The following is a 20085-nucleotide window of genomic DNA, read 5'->3' on the forward strand; positions in this document are numbered from 1 at the left end:
GGGCAAGATTGAATAGAGGTAAATTGGTACTTTTTACTCTCAACTGATTCACTTTCAGTAACTTCCAGTCATGGTGCAGTTATTATTGGAGGAGGGAGTTTTCCTTATAATTTGACAACACAAACACAGATTTATTGATTGATTCCTACCCTCATGGTCTTCCTATATCAATGGCTGGAGAAAAATAATAAACCCATTGTAAGATTCAGAATAAAAACTTACTAAAACACAGTATATGGTTGGTCCTCTGTATCAATGGATTCTTTTTCCATGGATTCAACCATTCACAACTTGAATATATTCAAAACAAATATAAATTCCAAAAAAGCAAAATGATTTTGCCATTTTTTATATAAGCAACGTATATTTATATTTTATATAAGCTATCATATCTGTTACTAAATTTAGAGAGGGGAAGCCAATCATGCATCTTGCCCCCAGTCAACTCAGTGGCCCTGATCGCAGGTGTACAAAGGTGAGAACAAGTGCCATTTGCTTGATATGCTGGTGCAGGGCTAGGTAGCACAGCAAATATCATGGTAAAGAACACCTCCTCTTGGCTTTCTTGATGTGTCCACAGATGGTCATACTTTGCCCATGAAATTATGATGCATCCATTGCTTCAAGACTGGTGCTTACTCAGCAGGTCTTGCAGTAGACTTCAAAAAGACTGGCTACTGAGTGCATACGGTAGAAGATGCCCAGTGGCAGTGAGATCTTGACTACAATGGCCCAGAGCGTGAAGCCATAGAGTGACTGCTCAATTTGGCTCACCAGATGTGGGCGGGTGCCATAGGCATATAGAATCCACACCTAGGCAAACAAAAGAGATAAGGAAAGGAATCAGATATTCCAGTTATTATTTACATAAGTGTTGTTATAGCAGGACTGACATGTATTTTAGGTGAAAAACAAGCTCCTATTTGTTTAGTACATGTCTCTATAGTGGTCACCGGTGATGTAGTGGTAAGCTTTGATGTGTAGTGGTCTTCATGATAATCTCCATAACCACGACTAGAAGGAGAGTCCTAATAGGCTGGCAACCATGTTGATCTGCATCAGCAAACAAGTTCTAGCAATTTTAATCTATTAGAGCAACTCTTGATTTCATGCAGGATCAGGTCACCTCCAGATACTTTCACATTAAGTAGGTTGTTGCTTGGAAAATTAACCCCTTACAAAGAAGACTGTAACTATTCTTAGAAAGGAAAGTGAAATTGGAATGTACAGTATGTGTGACAGATTGTGGGAAATATAGATTTTATATGCTTCTTCCTTTCACATATGTTAGTGTTCATTGCATGAACATATGATGGTGAATGGAGCTTTTTACATATCTTGTAGAGTAGGCCATAGTTTTAGCATCACCCAAATATTTCTTCTTTCATCACTGTGCATATAAAACAACATTTTGGGAAGATGCTAGGTTAGATCCTTTCTAAAAGAGGATGATTTACCTGAAGAATGGAAGCCTTCAGTTCTACAATTTCTTTTTGCATTTTGAAATGGCACAGTCCCAGTAGGACTGCAGTTGTTGGATTTCACTTGGTAGTTACAAATGTGTAACCTACCATAGCTACGCAGCTAAGCAGTGACTCCTGGCCCCAACACTCCAATCTCCTTTTACTGGGCAGCAATGAGGATTTGTTCCCCTGTTGATTGAGAAGCAACTGGCTGATGGTCCCACCCACCTTCCATGAGTGATGACTATTGCAACAGGCAGAAGCAGGACCCCTGTCACAATTTCACCTCACATCAAAGATTGCTTATACAAGGTGGTGGTAGGAATGTCAGTCAGCTGCTTCCCAATTGACAGTGGAACTGACCCACACTGAATGCAGCAGCTGCTGGCCTGTAAGTGGGGATAGGTGTACTTTCACTGTCCCCATCTATCCCCTAAATTAGGGAATACATAGGAAACATGGACATGAAACAACCACTAAGTCATAACTAACTTAGTGAATTCTGGCTACCAAGTACTGGTATACTGAAATATGCATTGATATCAAAATGGCTTCGGACAGAGAGAGTATTGTCTCCATTTTCTGTCACTACTTGTGAACTGTGTGTCCCTACAGGAGATTCCCTTCTACACCCAAACTTCACAAAAGTGAATAGAAATTATCCTCTTTTCACATTTTTTGCAGCACCTCTGCTTCTGACAGAAACCAAACCTACTCACCGAAATGTTGTAGAAAATAAGGAGAATCGAGACATTCTGTAAAATTTTTCTTCTGACGCTTGGTCTTTTAGGTTCTATTTGAGATTGTGAAATATGGAAGAGGGACTGGTTACTATCATAGTCAGTCAAGTGTTGATTCTCTAAATTGGCCAAAATGTTGGTCAATCTGTGAGTTTTGGAGACAGACCCATTGCTGATTTGCTCCATAGGACCTCTGGAAATTGAAAAGACCCAGTTTGTATCAGCAAGGTCAGTATTGTCTTGGGCATCTGCTTCAATGTGATAGAGGCTGGAATACAAAGCTTCAGTAATGAACAGATTCTGTCCCAGTATCTGAATGGTCTTGCAGAGAGAGAAGCAGAAGTCCAGAAGATGGAGACTGCCACTGGTATGGAGAAAGAAGATGGCTACCAAAGAAAAGATGGACACCATGAGGGGACCACAGGAGCTGCCCAGAAGCAAGGTTACATCTAAGTTTCTTACCACACTCTTATCTGAAGAGAGAGATGTGCCTTTCTTCTTCACCCTGTGGGTGGTGATGCCAATCAAGGTTGCCAAGAACATGGCAGATAACAAGACAGAGTTGAAGATGTAGTATGTTCGAAGGGCTTCAGGAATGGTTTCAGGCAACTTGGCAAGCACTCCAAATGATATCATCACCCCAAAAGTTGCTGAAATGGCCAAAGCCCCTAGCACCAGTCCAACAAAAGCCCCACTGAGGTGGAAATGTGTCCTGTGAGTTAGTGGAGGCTTCTGGTGATGCCCTTCCCGCCCCGTGTTCTTCCAGATGATGAACAACATTGTAGAAGAGAAGAGGCTGAACTCAATATTGAAGGGATGCAGGTAGGCAGCACCTTCAGAAAAGCTGTGGCAGAGGCTGGTGATGCAGATGCAGCTGTTGATGCTGGAGCTCCCTGCAAGAAGAGCAGGAAGAGAGTGAGTGTGTGTGCTTTCTATTGGTACTCCTGCAACAACATGGCTCCTTTGCCTTTTTCCCCAAATTTGGGACTCAAGGTGGCTAACAAATTAAAATGAGTACAGTATGTATAGCTAAAAACATTAAAAAGATCAGCATTAAAACAGAAACAAATGATTTACTATATTAAAACAATTTTTAAAATTAACCAAGCAGTTAAAAATAATACAGCACCCTCTTAAAAGCCCGTTCTTTAAAAACCTCCAGTTCTAAAAGCCTGTTGGAATAAAAGAGCCTTTCTCAGCCCAGAGTAGGAGAATAAGCACAGGGTCATTCTGGCCTCCCTGGGAGGGAGGTTTCAGAGCATAGAGGCAGCCACTGAGAAGGTCCTATGTTGTGTCCCCTCCAGCCATGCATGTAAAGGTGGTAGGACTGGGAAAGGCCTCTCCTGAGGATGTCAGGTCCTAGAAAGGCTCATACAGGGATATATTGTTCTAACTGGGAGTGGTGCCCATCCTATTCCATTAATTTTGAGCAGTTTTTTACTGGGATCCGCCCCCCCCCCCCCCATCTTCAGCTCCTTTATGATATCTTTACAGCAGTGTTCAGCAACTGCTGTTCATTTCATCCTTTCAGAATGGGAAAGAAAAACTCTTTAAAAAGCTGGAATAAGACCAAATGGGACAGGAGGTATGGTGAACTGAGGAGGCTCTGACTGAGGGCCAGGTTCCAAGGGGGGTCAAATTCAGAACTAGAACCTGATGTTATCAATTCCACCCTAATGTGAGCTCCTCAAAATAAACAGCAAAGTAGCAGAGTGGCAGGAAGAAAACACAAAGCATCTCTGCTGAAAGAAAAAGCTGTTGGATTCTATTCCTGCCTTTGATAAATTTTCAGAACTTGGCCAGTCCTGTACTTTGTCACTGTTTGCTATTTTCCTCTCCCAGAGAAGAAGTGAAGTCTGTACCATGTGGGGTCTGGGAGGTCTCTCCCTTGTAAGCATCATAAAATTCTTCTAGCTGCTTCATGGATTCATCCAGCACCACACTCATCCATAGGAGCACATTAGTGGCCAGAGTATGCATCAGCCCAAACCTAGAAATGAAAGGAAGGAAGGAAGGAAAGAAGGAAGGAAGTAAATAAGTAAGATGGTAAATAAGTAAGTTACTGCAGAACATTGAGAGATACTTTGCTACTTCACAGTTAGGTACAGACATTGATTCAGCAACTCAGTTATAAATAATAAATAATAAAACTTTATTTATATACCACCCTTGAAAACATCAGGGCGGTTAACAACAATAACAACATACATCCAATATAGATTAAAACAATGCAATTAAAACAATAAAAGAACTGTGCCAATCACAAAATACTAAACAAGGGGGGGGGAGCATGCGGGGGAGTCGATGACTCAGGGCAAAGAATCAGGGGTAAGCCTGCTTGAAGAAGAACATTTTCAGCCCCTTCTTAAGTTGGGTTATTATTCTTTCTGACTTTCTTAACAATTTCATGTCCACTTCATACACTGGGATCTTTCTATAGCAGAGCCAGATCTACCATTAGGCAGAGTGAGGTGATCTAAACATAGTGGAAATGAGAGAGCACAGTGACAAGAGATCTCCCAGCTATTATCGCTGAATTTCTCAGCTACTTCCTGCTTTTTAAGGGTATCTGCGTACCCCCCCCCCCCAATCTGTCTTGGGCTTCCTAAACTAAATGAGACTTGGGCCTGTTATAGACAGCCAAAATAAAGCTGCTTTGAGTCACAGTGGAGGTATGGTGTTTCAATGATGGCAGCGTCCTAAGAGTCCAGAAGTCGCACCAAAGCCATGCTCCAGACTGGAGCGTGGCTTTGTGTGGCTTTGGACTTTTAGGACGCATGCATCATTGAAACACCTACCTTCACTGTGACTCGAAGCAGCTTTATTTTGGCTGTCTGAACAAGCCATGGCTCTTACAGACTCTTTGACTGAAGCCTGAAGAATGAAGTCACTTCTGTCCATGTCACAGAATGGAGAGGGCTATTCTGCTTCAGATACAGAATACTAAACCAATTAGCATTCCCAGCAAATGGCTGGCATATCATCATCTGTATAACTGAAGAGAATAGTCCTACCTGTTTATGTGCTGTGGTGTTCTTGGATGCAAACCTTAGCATTAAACAGCAGCCATGAGACCTGTAAGAAGGGACAGGTGTGAGAGAAATGCAAAATTAAAGAGCATACCACACCACTGCTAGCTATCAATTGTTACATTTGAGCTAATGGGGCTTTTTGAAGCTATGACCTTCCTGTAGCTTGTAGATTACCCCAAAGAGTAATCAGGCTTGAAAAAAAGCTTCCCTTTGGCTCCAATGGGAGTCTTTTTCAAGCCTTGTAAGGGCTTTTTAAAAGGGGGAGGCTTAAGGGGAGGATTTTTGTAGCACTTAAAGGTAAAGGTAGTCCCTTGACATGAATGTCTAGTTGCAACCAACTGTAGGGGGTGTGCACATCTCTGTTACTAAGCTGAAGAGCCAGTGGTGTCCGAAGACAAATCTTGTGGTCATGTGGCTGGCAGAGCTGCACCGAATGCTGCTACCATCCCACTGAAGTGGTAACTATCTATCTACTTGCATTTGCATGCTTTCAAACTGTTAGGTTGGCAGAAGCTGGGACTAGTGATAGGAGCTCACCCCATCATGCAGCACTCGGACCTCAAACTGCCAATCTTCCATCAGAATTGGTGTCTTAACCACTCATACTTATACTCAGCATCTCATACTTATGGAGGTCTAATTTCTACTTCCGTACCCACCAAATGTTGTTGTGTGCCTTCAATTTGTTTCTGACAAGGTGATCCTAAAGCGAACCTATCACCTTTTTTGGCAACATTTGTTCAGAAGGAGTTTGCCTTTGTCTTCTTCTGAGGCTTAGGAAGTGTGATTTACCCAAGGCCACCTATTGGTTTTTCATGGCCAAGCAAGGATTCAAACCCTGGTCTCCAGAGTTGTAGTCACACATTCAAACCATTACACCATGCTGTCCTCACTTGCAGGGACCATTCAGACTACCTTTTACCCCGGTTCAGAAACTGGATTAATCATGGGAAGTTCATATTGGCCCCAATTCTTCCACAAGTGAAATCGAGGCTTTCACACCCGTTTAAAGGCAAATGTCCCTTGATGCGGGTCTTTTGAAAGCAGAGTATTTACTGTATCTTTTGAGAAAAACCGGGTCCCGGAAAATATGAACTTCGCCCCGGTCATGATTGGGTCAAGTTCAGGGGAGGGATTAGGTCAGAGGGAGGGCAGAGGATGGAACATGCCTCCCCTTCAGCGGGGAGGAGGGGGAGGAGGAGCCAGAGGAAGGAGACGGAGGAAGGGTGCCATGGAGGGCAGGATCGGGGCAAAAGAGCAGGAGGAGGAGGAAGGGTGCCATGGAGGGCAGCATCAGAGTGAAGGAGGAGGAGGAGGAGGAGGAGGAGGGGGAAGGAGCAGGGCGAAGGGAGCCATGGAGGGCAGGATCGGGGCAAAGAAGGAGGTGGAGGAAGAAGGAGCAGGACAAAGGGTCAAGTTCAGGGGAGGGAATTAGGTCAGAGGGAGGGCAGATAGCGGAACATGCCTCCCTCTCTCAGACAGCTTTCTCTCTCTCTTTGTATTTTTAGTTTTGACAGACTATGTGAATACTTTTTCTACAGGGTGATACATTTTGATAGAATGGGTCTGCTTGTGCTACATTTCCTTTTCGTTTGCTTGCTGCTGGCACTGCACCTCACTTTGCAAGAGGCTTTTTAAAAATTATTTTTTGTGTAATATGTCAATGCTACAATACGAATGGTACAAATGTTTCCCTTTCAACTTGGCAAATTGATACAATATGTGAATGCTTTTGCTACATGTGCATATGTGTGCATTCTGGGGTTGCAAGGAGGGAAAACAAAGCAAGAGGATGCAGAGATGGCATTCTGGGGTGAGGAATTATTATTATTATTATTATTATTATTATTATTATTATTATTATTGGAACGGGATGGCATGGCATGCGGGGGAGGCAAGGGCTGTAGCATTTGACTAGAAGGGGAAGCTAGATGCTGGAAGGCTGTGGAAACTCATGACTTTGGGGGAGGCAGGAGGCTGGCATCTGAGGGGGATGCAAGAGCTTCGGCATTGGGCTTGAAGCAAAGGGAAGGGAAGAGGTTCCAAAGAGGAGGAAATGCTAGGCTGCAAGCGAAGGGGAAACTAGAGGCTGGCATTCAGAGGGAAGGCTGTGGAAACCCATGACTTTGGGGGAGTCACACTCTTTCAGCCTCAGGGGAAAGGCAATGGCAAATCTCCTCGGAACCAATATTGCCAAGAAAGCCCCAGGATGCGGTTGTTTTAGGGTTGCCATAATCCGTAATGCACCAAATACACACAACACACACACACACCTGGAGGTTTTTAAATTTGACAGAATATGCACATACTGCTGCCAGTTTTTTAAAAAAGGAGGGGGGAAAGCACCCATTTTGTTGGCCAATGTCGGTAGGATACGTCACCTTTGATGAAAGCAGAAATACATTTGATTGACAGCACCGGAGGCTCTATTTTAAACCGGTACCGCAAATGTGAACTTCAGAGGGGTAAATTGCCCCAACTGAGGTAAAGGGTAGTGAGCACTTGTTTCCAGGGAGATTCGACATGGGGGGACCTGGATATGCCCAGTTCTGTCCAGGGCAAATGGGTGAGTGGGAATGGGACTGCAGTTCCACCAAATTGCCCCTGCTCTGTACTACAGCTAGTGTTGTGATGCTTAAGCATCTTTATTGTTGTGGGGATGTGGAACAAGGTGATAGGCTGTGTATTCTGCATCCAAGGTTTCAGTTCTACAAACCTATTCCAAAATATTCCTTAGATTCTCTGAAACCTGGTGGACAGCACTATCTCTTAAGTGGTGGTGGGCATTTTGCAAAGAGAAACAAAAGTGTAAGAAAGCCAAAGCACCTGGAACTCTAGATGTGGATTGGCTCTGAGGAAGAAGGAAGCAAGGTAGAGGATGCTAACTCCTGGAGGGCAGAATCTGGCTCACCTAGTGATGTCCTTAATAAGTATCTGAATCACAGCTAACCTCACCTGCATGATGGTAAAAACAGCTTGCACAATTGGGAAAGTGGTGATTAGCATGGAGGCACAATGCTGCAGCTCATAGTAGTAGCCCAAGGAGAGGCAGTCCAAAACCAGCGTGGCCAGTGCGAAGAGAGACAGACCACCTGCCATGACAAGAGAACACTGTGACCTACAAAAATTGTACAGGCAATAGATATTTCAGACCTTTCTCATGGTTTCTGAGGAGTCTGGAAAGGTTAGGAGGACAGTTCATGTCCATTAATGCATAACAATTATGTCATGTCAGCTATCAAGGCTGAGATACCATTAATTACAAGAGGGGCCATTTTGTTAAGCTAGAAATGGGCAAAATATTCTTGCACACGTAGGGCTGGCATCCTGATAGTGTATCCATCCAATATGAAATCCTAGTCCATGCCTTCTCCACTTTGCTGCTCTCAGTACAACCTCTGCTATTTTTCATTGTTGATAATGGCTATGGATAAGAGGGGTTATCCAAACACATCTGGAGGGCAACCTGTTCAGGAAGTCAGTCCCTTTATCTGGTCACTTTTGAAAAAAGTGTACTGGCTTAAAAAGCAAGAGTAATGTGGGAAGGGTGTGCGGTTGTGGTGTAGACAGAATAAACACCCCACTCTCCACCACTGAACAGCTCACATATGTAAGGCACTGTAATGAACCACGCCATCCTCCACTTTCTGAAAATAACTTTAAAGAGCACAGTTGGGTAGATACAGATCCCAGTTTGCATATGTGGCCACATTCCATGATGACTCAGCCCTCACTCCCACAAAAAGCACTGGGGCCCTGTTGTTGTTGTGGTTGTTGTGTTCCTTCACATTCTTTCCAACTTACAGCAACTTAGGTTGCTTGGCAAGATTGTTCAGAGGGGCTTTGCCTTTGCCTTCCTATGAAGCTAAGAGAGTGCAACTTGCCCAAGGTCACCCAGTGGGTTTCCATGGCTGAGCAGGGATTTGAAACCTGATCTCTAGAGTTGTAGTCCAATGCTGAAATCCACTACACTACACTGGCTCCCAGTCCTTTCATACTAGATAGTTATAGCATTATGATTCCATTTTAACTGCCATGTTCACATCCTATGGAATCCTGGGGTTTGTAGTTTGGGAAGGCTGAAACTTTTAAATGCCCCTTCCTAAACTGCCAATCCCACAATTCCATAGGATGGAACCACAGAAGTTTAAATGACATTATAGTGATATAACTGTGTTGGGGAAAGGGTCCTTGGAGGAAGCCAGTTAGATTCCTCAATGGCTGTTGCTTGATCAGCATGAGTTTCCCTCTCTGAGCATTGCATTGTTCCCCTCTTTGTTTGTCAAAGAGATTTTTCCTTTGTCCTGAGAGGGACAGAAGAAAAGGCAACAAAGGGTCTTTTTCAGTATTTCAGAAGTCCCAGATGTGGGTCTTATTTTTTGTCACCCACTGCTTTGATTAATAACTTAGGATCCTTGTAGTTTTTTTTAAAGCAATTGACTGTTTTGAATTATGATCTCTTCTCATTTCTTTTTACAAATACATTGAACTGAAAACTGGAACTGATCTGATTTTCTGGGCTAACATTAAGGTTGACCTTATTTATGCATTAGTTGGCTTGGCAGACACATATTCACATGGTTGAAAGGAGTAGAAACGAAGCTCCAGAAACCACTTTTCTCCAGATTTGTATACACCGTGATTCTTGCATTATGCAGGACAGAAGAATGATTAAAACATGGGCAATGGTTATCTCTGTAGAAAATATACATAGAGTGTCTTGGAACTTTACCCTACCTCACAAGGCTGGAAGAACAGGCATACTAATTTGTTACAACCCCTTATGTAATGAATTGTTTGCTAGTAAATTTTCATTTTTAAGAATGTTGCATTTTTAAAATGTTTTAAATGGTGCAGGCTTTCAGGGTCTGCAGTATGCCCACTCTGCTACAATACAACTTGCTTTGATTTCTTTTTTACAGAAATGCCTACATGTTGGAAAAGCAGGAGGATTCATGGTTAGTCATCATCTCCAAGTGTTTTTGAGAACAAGTTATATTCCCAGTCTGGGGAACATGTGCCCTTCCAGATGCCACTGAATTCCAGTTCTCATCTTGTCTATCCAGCATGGCCAAAAGTGAAGACTGACTGGGCTAGAAGTTCATCCAGACTTTGTGGGCTGATGTTTCCCCAACACCGATATATGTATTGCAACCAATTGAGTTTTTGTAGCACCTCTACCTTTGAGCCAGCTTGCTCCAGCCTGGTGATCCTGATGCATTTTCAGTTGCTTGTTGCTGGCCGAGCGCCAGCCAAACCAGAGCATCCAGATGCAGGACGAAATCATGAGCACCGCCAGAAAAGCATGGACATTGTGACTCAACAAGCTGTGTTGATGCATCTCGGCAAGAAGCACAGCACTGCCCACAAATGTTAATAGAGCAAGATAGAGCAGGGAGAGTAGGGAACTGGATTGGGTGGTGGGTGCCATGGCAGAGCGAGGTCTCTCTCCTGGGCCCCTGGAGTGTGGCAGGGTGCAGCTCTGTACAGAGAGTATGACTGTCAAGACCAGAGAACAGGTTAGGCAGATACACGTATCTCTCTCTCTCTCTCTCTCTCTCTCTCTCTCTGCAACTGGCTAAATCCATACCACATACTATTGTGCATATTTTCACAACTTGCTTTCTCTCTTTCTCATACTCACTCACACACACAGAGCTTAGCATGAGGTCTAATAATGTGGGAGAAATGTGCATGTCCTAGGTGAGTTTAAATGGCTAATGTTGTGATCTGGCAGTGCTGTTTCAACAGAAGTCTAGCTCACTGGCAGGCTACAAAGGAGAGCTGTCTCAAGACAACTTGCTGCCAAAAACAAATGCCCCTCCCTCCACATATAGAAGGCAATTGTATTGGCAACTAAATCTCACCTCAACACTTTCAGCAGCATTTTCCATAATGTCTGAGGGGAGCAGCAGTTTAGTTTAGGGTGGATGTTTCCCACTTGTGGTGCGAGAAGGTATTTCAGGGTGTGTGAGAAATAGCGGCTTGTGTCCTCTTGAGGGACCAGTCATAGCTCATCACTCAGTCAGTGCCCAGTGTGCCTTGAGAGGTGGTTGTAGGTTGTGGTGTTACATAGATAGTAGTTTCATTGTTTATTTAATCAAAAGGAGAGAACATGACAATTTATAATAATTTACAGTTTCTTTTGAATTAGAATTCAATTGCTTGATTTAGGTTGGCATTTTATGCTCTGAATTAAAAGCTTATTTTTTTAAAAAAAATCAGTTTTTTCACCCACAGTATTGTATGTGGTTCAGTTTGCAGTTTAAAAATAAGAAATTAGACTTCTTCCTCTTCAAATGTGACATTAGTTTTGTAGGAGGTGCAAACAATGACCAAATATTTATGAGGGGTGCATAAAAAGGTTGCGAATCATGGGCTTTGGGGGACAAAAACCACAATAAATATACAAAGCTGACTGCCAACATGGGCTTGATGAGAAGGGCTAAAGGGCTGAAAATTAAAAAATATGAGGCAATATGACTTAGAACCTTATGTCCTACAATACGTTTCTTGGGAATTGTATGATTCTCACTAAACAAACAGACTGATTAATGAGACCATTTTTTCTCTTGACAGTTGGATGATGGTAGAAGCACAAAACTGCAATAAAAGTAATCACCCTGTTTTTATTAAACATATTGGTTGAGTCTCCTACACTACCAAGAGATATTTGGAACTAATGCGCCAGTGGGGTGGAGTGAGGGCAAAGAAAGACTCTAAGCCTTCTGGATACTGACAAAAGTTGCCAATGTCTGAAATAGGAGATACTCCCACCCACAAATAGGAATCTAGAATTTTTGGATGCAACTTCAACCCCATCTCTCAAGATCACTTTAAAACCATTTCAAAATTATACTGTATAATGACTGGTCACTTTAGAATCATAGAGTTGGAAAAGACCACAAGGACCATCTAGTCAAACCCCTTGCCATGCACTAAAAGACTCCTGAAAGCTACCCACTCAACTTTTGTTTAAAGACCACAAAGAAGAGGCCACTATCCTCCGAGGCAGTCTACCCCACAGCTAAACAGCTCTTACAGTCAAGAGGTTCTTCCAAATGATTACATGCAACCGTTTTTGAAATTGAACCATGTATCCATGGTTTGTGTTCTAGTCTCTGGAGCAGCAGAAAACAAGCTCATTCTTATCTTCTACCTGAAATACTTTCAGGTATTTAAATATGACAATCATATTACCCGACCACTAACACCACCAATGTCTTTCTAATCACTAATATACCAGTAATACAATCCTTGAATATTAATTTGCATAATGAAACCTGGATTTCAAAGCCCATTTCCTCCTGCCCAGGGCTTACAAAATTAACTTTTTTGGATTACAGCTTCCAGAGTTGACCATGCTAACTGGTGGATTCCAGGAGCCATTGTCCAAAAAAGGACGTTTCCCAAGGTTGGTTCCTGCCCCAGCTCCTTTTCCTTGTAAGAACTCACTCACCTGTTATTGGCACGCTGCACAGGCCTGTTCTTTCACTCACTCTTGCTAAGAGACAGCTGTAGTAGAAGTCTGCAAGAACTACCAGCACAAGGCATTAATATACCTTTGACACTGGTCCCAGGGGGTCCACAGGAGACCACTCCACCTAGCTTAAACAGGGGCAGGGAGATCAAGATTTCCAGATATAATCTTTCTCTTTCTTTCCCTGCCCTATGCCTCCCTCCCTCTCACCCACCCATCCGCATTCAAATGTCTTACTGCAAGCTAAAAGGATTTGAACAGCCTGAATGCCACAGGACATAACTGAAACTCTAATACAGCATACCTTCCAGCACTGGGTTGGAGAAAAGAGATACACTTGCCTTACATTAACAAAACAGAAGGGCTTTTGATGTTGCAGTGAGCAGATAAAATAAGTAATTCCATGGGTCTGGTGAAATATCCCCCCCCCCCAAAAAAAAGAAACATTGAAATATAATCCAGGCAAGCATATTTTTTAAAATGTATTTTAAAAATAAAATATAAAAAAATAATTTTTCAATAAGATCTCATTGTTGAATGCATGATTTATGACTGTGCAATCAATCATATTCAAATTGTTGTTGTTGTTGTTGTTGTGTACCTTCAGGTCATTTTCGACTTATGGCGATTCCAAGGTAACCCTATCATGGGGATTTCTTGGCAAGATTTCTTCAGAAGAGGTTTGCCATGGCCTTGCCCTGAGGCTGAGAGAATGTGACCTGCCCAAAGTCACCCAGTGGGTTCCATAGCTGAGTGGGGAGTCGAAGCCTGGTCTCCAGAGTCGCAGTCCAACACTCAAACTACTATGCCACACTTAGCAACAAAAAGCAAGCTTGCTTCAAAGTGGTACTTCCAAAATTAACAGTGCAAACCTGTGCCTATTTACCTAAAAGTTAAGTCTCACTGAATTTAGCAGGATTTACTCTTAGGTAAATATGTACAGAATGGCAAATTTTAAATTAATTCAGATAAATATTTTTTTTTATTTAGATATATAACAAAAGCTTACATTTTTGTCACACAAGAGCTTAACCCTTGCTTTCAGAAAAGACCAGAAAATTAATGGATTTTCCTGAATGGGCAAAAAGATGTTGAACTAGTGCTTGACATAGGACTTCATCACACAGGGGAAAATTGATAGTTTAAATGGTGATTATCCCATGAAAACAGCTCAGTCACAATTAAAACGCGATTAATATTTTCACACACCGTGCGATAAAAGAGCCATTATCGCCATGCAATAACCAGCAAAAAATCATTCACGGGATTTTCCTGGTTATTCCCAGAATAATGGTGTTTTAATCGCTTTTCATTGCGACATCATGTGAAAATTTTTATCATGATTATGCAATTTTCATAGAATATTCCCAGGATAATAGCACTTTAATCACGATGTGTGAAAATCTTAATCGCAGATGTGCGATTTTCATAGGATATTCACCGTTTATACTTCCAATTGTCCCCGTGTGATAATGTTGGACTGGATGGCCCTTGTGGTCTCTTCCAACTCTATGATTCTATGATTCTAGACTCAGATACAACTTCAGTAGATAGCAGTAGCTCATTCCCAACATCCAGATTTCCTTGAATCACTTTACTGGGGGGGGGGGGGTCTGATACCCAATTAAATTTTCCTTCAGTTTTGTTGGGAATTCAAGTTTCCTAAAGCATCAGTCTTTGTTAAGGAAGCCAAAATTTAAAAATATCAAAAATATCAAAGCCAAGCTTGTTAGGGTCCAACTTTTAAATCAGCAGAGCAGCAAAAACGGGTCTTTATTGAACAATGCTCTGTAAAGATGGAGGCTGACTCAAAGACAACCCAAAAAGCTTGTAGTTTAAAAACAAAACTTCACTAATGGCTTGAATCTACATATGCATAGAGATTCTAACAACTACTTCCCAAAGAGCATACACAGCCATGGCCCCCAGGTTATGGAATAACCTGCCAGAAGATATCAGTCTCATCACCACCTTAGATGCCTTTAAGAAGGCACTAAAGACAGATCTCTTTCGGCAGGCATACCCACCCGACCTTCTATAAAGAACTGAAGAAAATTCCACTTCTGGTCGTAAAAGCATATTTTAATTGATGTTTTGCTGTTGTCGTGATGCAATTTTTAGATAACTTGATGTTTCTAGGATATGTTTTTAGATATGATTGCCATTGTATGGAGATTTTCTGGTTGTAATCCCGCTTTGATCCATTAGGAGAAGCGGGAAAATACAAATACAAATTATTATTATTATTATTATTATTATTATTATTATTATTACTCTGAGGAGGGTCAGAGAGAATGCAATGATTTCCCAACAATCTCCTTCTCAGTCTCTTGGACCAACATCAAGGATCTTCATCCCTTCACATAGTCTCTGGAACTGATCTCTTGGTAGAGGCTTAGTAAGGATGTTACAATCATCACTTTCATTGTTGCAGTGTTCTAACTGAAAAAGTCAATTTTGACTCATTTCTTGCACCTTGTGGAAGCCAATGCCAATGTTCTTCTTGAGTGGTTTCTCACTTTCAGAAATCTTGATGCAGATTTGATTATCTTGCATCAAAATGGTTGGTTTGAGCTCTGTTATCCCAAAGTCCAGAAGTAAATTGTGCAGCCATTTTATTTCATCACATGCTGCCTTTGCTGAAATACACTCAGCACCAGTAGAAGAATCTGCAATTGTGATTTGCTCCTTACTTGTCCAACTTACAGCTCTTCCACCATAGAAGATCAGGTTTCTGCTAGTTGATTTTTTGTTTACCAGGTCTACAGCCTAGTCTGCATCTGTATAGGCGATCAGTTGTGGATGGTCATAGGCTGGCAGCATCAGTTTGTGATTTACAGTTCCTTTCAAGTACCTGGCAACTGTCTTCACTGCAAAGAGTTGACCATTCTGCACAAGATACCAACAGGATTCGCAATATCAGGTCTGGTGAAATTGGCTATGTATAGAGGTTTTCCAAATGCAGTCCTATACTTGTCTTCATCCCTCAATGGTTCAGATTCCTTAATGTCCTTTAAGAATCCTATCTCCATTGGAGTTGGCAAAGCATTTGCATCTTTTAGGCCAAGACAGTCCAGAAGATCCAGTATCTTCTGTTTTTGATTAAGGAAGAAACTTCTATCACTGCTTCTTTCTATTTGTACTCCAAGGTAGTGTAAGATGTCTCCCAAATTTTTGATATCAATCTCTTTTATGAGATTCTGGATTATCTCTTCACTATCTGCTTTGTCTTCACTGCACAAGATCAGATCATCAACGTAACTTGTGATATAAGTCCATTTATTATTTCGGAATCTCTTCTGTACACATTTGTCAATGGTGCCTGGAGGGAATAACTCTTTGCCAAGAAGCTGGTTCAGTTTCTCACTCCATGCTCTGACAGCCTGTTTCAAAAATGCTCTTTTGTAATTTGCTCATAAATGCTCTTTGCAATTTGCATACAAGATGTTCTTTTCCTGGAACTTGGAATCCTGGAGACTGTTCCATGTATAGCTGCTCAGAAAGATAGTCATAAGGATAAGCTGTTTGGACGTCCAGATGTTGAACATTCATTTTCTTGTAGGCTGCCACAGTTAGGAGTTTTAATGGCTGTGTGTGTGACTACTCTGGCAAAGGTCTCATTGTAGTCTTCACCATATTGTTGACTGTAGCCTTCAGCTAAAAGTCTTGCTTTCTATTTCTAAATCTCCCCTTCTGTATCTTGCTTTGTGGTAAAGAGTGACCCATCTACAGCCAATTGCGCTTTTTCCTTCTGGCAATTCTGACAAAGTCCATGTCTTGTCCATGTCACAGCAAAGGACATCACAAAATAAAAGCTAAAAACATTCATAGAAACATAAATCCTTGCTTCTTAGTCTTGCTCCAAATGGAGGGCATTTAGGAATTCCTTCTGGATAGCAAGTTGAAATGGAGAACATGTCCTGGAAAAGGAGGATCTCTGGTCACTCCCCAGCCTAGCCAAATTTTGCACCCTCAGCTGAGATGGTACTGTGGTCTTGCCTGACGCCTGTAGTGTTTTGCTTGCTTTTATGGCTGGGGCTGAGTGACATGGAAAGGCACTCGGTACATGTTCAGGGACACTTTTAATTATCATTTCACAAACCCTGTTTTTTAAAAAAACACCCTCTGGGACATGGTCTTTCTTTCTTGGCTTTCTATCTCACCTTTCTCCCAGGAAGGGATTTGACAACCCCCTTTCACTCTGCCGCCTCCCACCTGTGGGACTCAGGGGACCAGGCAACCTTTTCCAGGACATGTCCTCCATTTCCACTTTCTGTCCAGGAAGAATGCCAAAATGTCCTCTATCCTGAGCAGGATGAAGAAACACGGAATTTATCTTTATGTGAGTCTTTTTAGCTTTTCTTTGGTCATGTCCTCCTTTTCAACCTTCTGTACAGGAGCAATGCCAAAACATCCTCCATTCTGAGCAGCACAAATTTATCTTTATATGAGGCTTTTTGGTTTTCCTTTGGTCCTGTCCTCCATTCTAGCCTTCTGTCCAGGAGGAAATCCAAAGTGTCCTCCATTTGGAGCAGGACCAAGAAGCATGGGTTGACATTTCTAGGAGTCTTTTTTGGCTTTCTTTTGGCCACGTCCTGCATTTTAGCTGTCCCAAGAGAGGATACACTAAAACAAATGACAATACTTGCCCACAGAGAAACCATACTTGATCATAGGGAATCATAGTAGAATAATTGCCCATTGAAAATACTGTAGTTGAATACTTGCCTATAGAGCAGGCCTGCACAACCTATGGGCCTGGGGGCTGCATGTGGTCTGCCAAAGGATTTTTAGCGGCCCACAAGGATGTGGAATAAATTCAGGGTTCCTCTGTCACTGAGCCTCATACTGAGAAGAGGGCTATGTCAAGGAGGACAGACAAACACTCGCCCTGCGAGGCTCCTCCACTGTGCAGCTTTCTCCTGAGAAGGCCAGGTGGCAGAGGCAGAAGAGGGGCAAACACTTGCCTCTCAAGGCTTTTCTCCTGCCCGGCTTTCTCCTGAGGAGAGGGCTGGGCAAATAAGTGGGAGGATAGAATTAATATTGATTATATATATTATTAATACTTAATATTAATTAATTAATTAATTAATTAATTAATTAATATTTAATTAAAACAAAATTTTGGCAAACCAATATTAACTTTCTCCCCTACCTGTTGCCAAGTTGTGCAGGTCTGACATAGAGGATCATTGGAGAATATTTGCCCATAGAAATCATTGGAGTATGCCTGTCCATAGAGAATCATTGGAGAATATTTGCCCACAGAGATCATTGGAGAATTTGCTCATAGAGATCATTGGAGAATACTTGCCCCATAGAGGATCATCAGAGAATACTTCCCATAGGGGATCATCGGAGAATACTTCCCATAGGGAAACATTGCAGAACGTTTGCCCACAGGGAATCATTGGAATATGCCTGACCATAGGGCAATATTGGGGAATACTTGCCCATAGAGAATCATTGGAGAATATTTGTCCATAGAGATCCTTGGAGAATACTTGCCCATAGAGGATCATTGGAGAATATTTGCCCATAGAGAATAACTAGAAAATATTTGCCCATAGAGATCATTGCAGAATACTTGCCCATAGGGAAACACTGGAGAATACCTGCCCATAGAGAATCATTTGAGAATATTTGCCCATAGAGAATCATTGGAGAATACTTGCCCATAGAGAATCATTAGAAAATACTTGCCCATAGAGATCACTGCAGAATACTTGCCCATAGGGAAACATTGGAGAATACTTGCCTATAGGGAATCATTGGAGTATGCCTGAACATAGGGAAACATGGGGGAATATTTGCCTATAGGGAATCATTGGAGTATGCCTGACCATAGGGAAACATTGGGGAATACTTGGTATTTTGCAATGATTCTCTAACTTCCCCATAGAGATCACTGGAGAATACTTGCCCATAAGGAATCATTGCAGAATACTTCCTTGGTGTTTTCCTATGGGCAAGTATGGCTTCCCTATGGGCAAGTACTATCATTTATTTTAGTATGCTCCATCCAGGAGGAATGTCCCAAATGCCCTCCACTTGGAGTGTGACTCTAAGAAAGGCCCTTATCAGATGAGGCTTGAACTGGGGGACTTTAGCACTGGGCGGTTCGAATTAACGTTATTTCGCTCAATACGTTCATACCATCATTCGAATGGCCCAATCCGAACGCACGTGAATGCGCGAGATGCCAAACTGAATGCGTTCTGGATCCTCTTTTTGGAGCGTGTTGGCCAGTACACTGATAAGGGGATTGGCAATATCCTGGGTTGGGGCTCTGTTCGATCTCAGTGCGAATGGCTCTGGTGTGACCACCCTGTCCTGAATTCCATCGCAAGACCCCCAGATTCCTATTTTAACTTCCGGTGGGTCTTTCCTCTTGCCGGTTCCAGGGAAGCGGGGGTGGCGGTTCCAGCGGCTCCCTCTTCAGCCTCTCGGCTTGGGAGACAGCATAAGCTGCATCCCAAGAAGGCAAGAGGCGCGGGGGGCCGCTGGAATCGTGGTTCCGACAGCCTCCTCCTCCTCCTCCCGGCTTGGGAGCCAGCATAGGGTGCATCCCAAGAAGGGAAGAGGCGCGGGGGCCGCTGGAAGCTTGCCTTTGTATTTGAAGATTCCAATGCGTCCCCCATTTGGAGCAGTAGGCCTTTAAGAAGCATGGATTTGATACTTCCAGGAGTGTTTTTGAGCTTTTTCTTTCACTCTGCATTTTAAAAGCGTCTTGTACTATTTTCTCTTTTTAAAATGTATTTTATTCTTTTCATAGTGATCTGTTTTAACATGGTAATCATTTGATTCCTTTTTTTCAACCTCCATTTCCAGGGAAGATTCCAACACATCTTCCATTTGGAGGAGGAGGACTTTAAGAAGCCCGAATTTGATACTTCCAGGAGTGGTTTTGAGCCTTTTCTTTTGCCCTGCAATTTTAAAAGTGTCTTGATCAGTTTTCTCTTTTTGAAAAGTATTTTCATAGCTCTTTTAACATGGTAACCATTTAATATTTTTTGAATGCACCCATGCTTCTTGATAGTGGTCCAAAACACACTGCAGATAATAATCCAGTTTGAGACTGCTTTAATTGCTCTGGCGATTGTACTTTTGTGAGACATTTAGCCTTCTTTGTCAGAGAGAACTCTGTTCTGGGAAGAGAGCAGGATACAAATAAATAGGATGATAACAACAACAACAAAATGATGATGATGGTGGTGGTGTAGAGGGGTAGATTTAAAATGGAATTTTACTTAAGCTCAGGAGTTGAAAATTATAGTACTGAAATGTATTGGGAGCAAAGGTTGCTTGGATGCTGAATTCAGGTCATGTCAAATTCTCTGCTTTGGAATATAAACAATTTGGAAATGGCT

The 20085-nt window shown here is 42.2% G+C and overlaps 1 protein-coding gene across 1 annotated transcript; it reads right to left on the reverse strand.

Moving 5' to 3' along the window:
- Positions 1 to 440: 440 nt before the first annotated feature.
- On the reverse strand, positions 441 to 10666 carry LOC121924870 (proton channel OTOP2-like). Its single transcript, XM_042456371.1, is given in 7 exon segments — positions 441 to 813; positions 2183 to 3096; positions 4066 to 4193; positions 5218 to 5231; positions 5234 to 5278; positions 8191 to 8327; positions 10417 to 10666. Coding segments are annotated over 7 exon segments (1662 nt in total). The 3' UTR covers positions 441 to 639.
- Positions 10667 to 20085: the final 9419 nt, after the last annotated feature.

Source organism: Sceloporus undulatus, chromosome 3 (genome assembly GCF_019175285.1).
Source record: "Sceloporus undulatus isolate JIND9_A2432 ecotype Alabama chromosome 3, SceUnd_v1.1, whole genome shotgun sequence".
In the NCBI taxonomy this organism is placed as follows: Eukaryota; Metazoa; Chordata; class Lepidosauria; order Squamata; family Phrynosomatidae; genus Sceloporus; species Sceloporus undulatus.